The sequence below is a fragment of the Temnothorax curvispinosus genome, unplaced genomic scaffold (genome assembly GCF_003070985.1).
Source record: "Temnothorax curvispinosus isolate PA1 unplaced genomic scaffold, ASM307098v1 QBEX01009684.1, whole genome shotgun sequence".
NCBI lineage: Eukaryota > Metazoa > Arthropoda > Insecta > Hymenoptera > Formicidae > Temnothorax > Temnothorax curvispinosus.
Window position 1 is genome coordinate 1 of NW_020219464.1, and position 4,723 is coordinate 4,723.

At 50.6% G+C, this 4,723-nt stretch overlaps 1 protein-coding gene across 1 annotated transcript; it reads right to left on the bottom strand.

The window, feature by feature from the left end:
* Positions 1–479: 479 nt before the first annotated feature.
* On the bottom strand, positions 480–2,571 carry LOC112459283 (the record flags this gene model as incomplete). Its single annotated transcript, XM_025023324.1, has 4 exons — positions 2,063–2,571; positions 1,843–2,004; positions 1,410–1,794; positions 480–747 (listed from the first exon to the last, which is right to left on the bottom strand). Coding segments are annotated over exons 1-4 (1,324 nt in total), but the record flags the coding sequence as incomplete, so codon positions are not given.
* Between the last annotated feature and the right edge of the window lie 2,152 nt (positions 2,572–4,723).

A 4,723-nucleotide genomic window follows, 5' to 3' on the forward strand; every position in this document is an offset into this window, starting at 1 on the left:
CGGTGAACAAAATGAGATGTATATATAGTCTGAGTAAATGAGAGGCAATTATATTAACTGCCGTCCTCTTCGATGAATCGCCCGTGAGCCGGTGAAACACGTGGCGGTCGGCACTCGCGCACATGTGAGCCTGAGTCGTCGTGTTGATGTACCCGAGTAGAGCTGGATGAGCGGTCGCTTTACATGTTAATGCAGTATCTCGGCAGCTGTTGTAATCACTACGGTGGGCACTTCAATGTGTAGTCACAATCGAAAATGCACAGAGCACACGTCGTGCGTCTAATCACTGCGCGGCCATTTTTCCGACTCCGAATCTCGCGAGGAAGACGTTGGCGATGAGCGCGCCCGTGCGTGCGCAAGCTGCCGCGGTGATCGGGAGTCGATACCCGATCGATGCTGCCATCTGATCGGACGGCGCAACGTTAACGGAATCTCGAACATTCCGCCCGCCATCAGCAACCTTGTTGATGATTCCTTACTCTTGATCCTTCCTTTGGTTGAAATGGGTAATATGGCGAGCTTGGCACTTGGCCGATTGAGTGTCGTGGTGGCCGTCTTGAGGGTAACCACCCTGGTGAGTCCATCCTTGCCGGGGTGCAAAACTGGTACTCTGGTGAGTGGCCACTTGCACGGTGGAGAGCGTTCGTCGGTGAGCAGCACGATGGAACCCATCTTGATGTTGTTGTTAGGATGATGCCACTTGGATATCGCCTGCTGGCGTTGCAGATAATGAGCCGACCTTTGTGCCTAAAAAGAGCGATAAACCTGGTGTGAGCGCTGAGACGTCTCCAGGGTCGTCACTCAGCGGTTCTAAGTGCCGCGAGTTGAGAATGTCCTTGGTTTGCGTAAGCAACTTTGTGAGTTCTTCCGTCGTGAGTAGTCTCCCCGATAATCCGTCTCAGATGAAACTTCAGACTTTACTACCGCCTCCCACTTGCCCCCCATGTGTAGTGTGCCTGGTGGGTTGAACTCCCGTCCTGTTTCAGTAAGTTATAAAACTTTAGCAATCCGTGATGTTCTTGAGAGCCCTGGATGAACATTTTCTTAAGCGCGGCGTCTGCTCCAATGAATGTTGTCCCGCAGTCCGAATACATGATCTGAGCAATTCCCCTTCTAGCTGAGAATCTCCGGAAGGTTGCTATGAATCCTTCTGATGGGTAGTCACTGACTACTTCGAGGTGAACTGCGGAGGTGGAAAAACAGACGAACACACGGATCCATCCTTTGTATGTTTTCGCACCTCGTCTTTTCCATGTCTTGATGGTGAGCGGTCCGGCATAGTCAACTCCTGTGTGAGTAAACGGACGTGACGGCGTGGCCCGAGAGAGAGGTAGTTGGCCCATCAGTTGATGAGCACGGATCCCCCTCTGCCGAGCACACACGACACACCGCAAAATATGAGACTTCACCGGAGCCCGTCCGCCGATGATCCAGTAGCTTTGCCTGACATGAGCCAATGTCAGCTGAGTTCCTCTAGTCAGGGTGCGCAAATGGGCGTGAGCGATGATTAAGGTTGAGAAGTGGCGAGGTAAAATCGCCTGATGTTGGTTGTCTTGATCTAGTGCTGATTGGTTGAGGCGGCCGCCAACTCGGATGATCCCTTGAGCGTCTATATACGCAGTCAATCGACTGAATGCGTAAGCAGTTGGTAGTCTCGAGTTGGCCGTGAGCATCTTGATCTCGTGCGTGAAGTATGCCGCTTGAGTAGCCTTAATCCAGAAGAGTCTGGCCTCTTCCAAAGCTGAGTGCAAGTCCAGTGGCTTGCGACGGTGTTTTCCCAGAAGCGATATGAATCTGAAACAAAGAGCTGTTATTTTCAATAACTTGTTGAGTGTTGAGTACCTATATATCAGGTCCCAGTGATAGTCCGGTTGAGATGCGGCCGCATGTAGCGCAATGCCAGGACGAGCCTCATGCGTGCTCAACTCGTCCGAAAGTGCGGGTTGAGATGGCCAAGCTTCAGGGGTGAGTATCCACGGTGGTCCCGTCCACCATAATGAGTGGCTTTGGAGTTGAGCAGTGTTTAATCCTCGTGAGGCGCAGTCGGCTGGGTTGGACGTACCTGGTACGTATTTCCAATGTGCGTTCGCAGTGAGCTCTTGAATTTGAGACCCGATTTCTCACGAAATCCTTCCAGCGCGATGCATGAGATTTGATCCACGTGAGTGTCACAACAGAGTCCGTCCACAGGTGAGTTGCTGTGACGTTGAACTTCAGTGTGGCTTGAACGTATTGCATGAGTCTTGAGAGCAGCAGAGCTGCGGTGAGTTCAAGTCTCGGGATGGTGAGCCGCTTGAGCGGTGCTACCTTTGTTTTGGAGCACACCAATGAAATCGTGGTACCATTTGAGCCGTGGACGGTGATAAATACGACTGCAGCCATTGCCAGTTGAGAAGTATCAGAAAAGCCGTGAAATTCCATTGACGAGGTACTCCATGTGGTTTGAGAGGTGCTACCTTGGTTGTACCACCGAGGTATTGAGAGCTTGATCAAGCTTGTGAGTTCTTTTCTGATAATGAGCCACCGTGATGAGAGCTGGGATGGCAGTGGTTCATCCCATTGGAACTTCATGTAGCCAAAGCTCCTGCAAGAGCATCTTCGCCTTGATCACCACTGGTGATACAAAGCCCAATGGATCGAGCATCTGAGCCACTTCAGACCGAGCGAGGCGTTTGGTGTGCGACGAGATCCTTTTTGAGAATGTGAATGAATCTTCTTGGAAAGCCATCGTAATCCGAGTTTTTGGTTAAGCAATCGTCAATGTAGGTTGTGAGCCCTGGTCCTGTTCTGCTTGAACCGCAGTGAGTCCGTCTTGATGAGTCGCGTGCTACCTTGCTGATGGGAGCCGCCCGCCATGCATAAGTCCGTTGAGCAGTATTGACTACCTGCTGAACGGTGTCGTCGCCTTCAGAATTGTCATCAACACATCGACCGTTGTTAGATGATATGGCACTTCATTGAGTTGTTCATCTATCCAGTGAGTCCGTTGTAACTTTCAGTCATTTTCATGCACGTTGATCGGCCTATACCCTTTGGTGATGTCAGTGGCAACTAAGTGCCGAACTTGTCGAATTCAGAGCAAGACATCGGTGATGTCGAAATACAGCTTGGCTCCTGTGTGCATGAGATCATTAAGTGAGCGGCTGGATGTAGATGCACTCGAGCCATTAAATACCACACGTCATGTTGTGGTTGCACTGTCTGGTCTGAGCACTCCGTGATGTGGCAAATAATGTTGTGTGAGCTGACTGGAAACGGTTGAAGCATTCTTTATGTGATTGAGCTCTTGATAGAGTATTATAAGCTGATGATACAGACGTCGATAGTTGTCATCTCGTGAGTGTCTTCTTCGTAAACCTGTTGAATCCCGTGAAGTAGTACTCTTAAAATGTTCTTCACATCCTTGCTCGTCAGGAGTAAGATCAAGATTGTTGCTCGCAGGCTCTTCTTCTTGTATCCAGATTTCGCCAGCAAGTCGTCAACAGCATCTTCTCCCTCCCGAACGGAGGCATGATGCACGGTGGCAATTGCCGATGATGATGTATTAACAGGTCCGAGAACGAGCTATCCGAAGAGAGCTGCGCAATTGGCATCAATGTATCTCGTTTGCTGATGTTGGGCTTGATGATCTGTCCATATGAGTCAGCTCCAATGATGATATCCACTGGCCGTGGTGTCAGAAAATCTAGACCAGCCAAGGTTAACTTGGTGAGATGCGGCCATTCCTGTGGTGCAACGTTGAAGGATGGCAGGATGTTTGTTAACGTCTGCAGAATGTGAGCTTAAATAATGACGTCTGTTCTTGAGTGAAGTGGGCGGAGCGTAAGCATTCAACTCCTCGAGTTTGCGTCGCCTTCTTCGCCACCAATTCCCGTGATGAGAATGACGGAATAATGAAGAGTGATGTTGAGCTGGCGACCGAGAAATTCTGAAACAAAGGTAAGTTCTGAACCTGAATCAATGAGAGGCCATACGCATTGAGTATGAACAGATGAGCTGAACGGAGCCAGGGCCGTAGCGAGTAATGTTGAGTGTAATGAGCGGGCCAAAGATGAGTGAGCGACGATTGCACCATCTTCCTATTGAGCTGACGCAGCTGAGCTGGTGATCGGCTTCGTTGATGAGTTCGACTGATGAGCCTCATGCAGCATCGTGTCGGTTGGTGCACTTCTTGCACCCCCGTGAGCCGTTACATGAGTGGCCGTTGTGGCGGACGAGGCATTTGAACCAAAACCTCCGTGGTATGACTAGTTTTTGTCGATCGCCTGTTGAAAGATCCCTAAATTACGTGCACATCACAATGAAGTGAGTGCCGTTGCAACAATCGCACGGGTAAATTAGATGCTGCCGTGCGGGTCGATTGAGCTGCCACATGCTGAGCTGTCAACGTGCGCTTTGCTGTTGAATGAGCGTCGACGGCTGTGAGGCTTCAAGATATGCATGCTCCTTGAGAAACGCCTTGTTCGCCTCTTCGAGATGCATTGAGATGTAGAAAATCTTCTCTAATGACGTGTCCTTTGCACAAGTTGGCAGCGTGTCGCCAATAATCCGCATCGTAGCCAGTCGGTTCATTTAAGATGAGCTCCGTAGACAAGCGTACGGGTGAGGCTTGGCGTTCCGATGTGCGAGCCGATGGTACCTCGAGCAGCGGCGTCGTGATCTCCGTACCGCCCGTTCCCGCCTTTGCGGGTTCCGTCATGTTGAGCCGTCCCTGAGCTGCGCA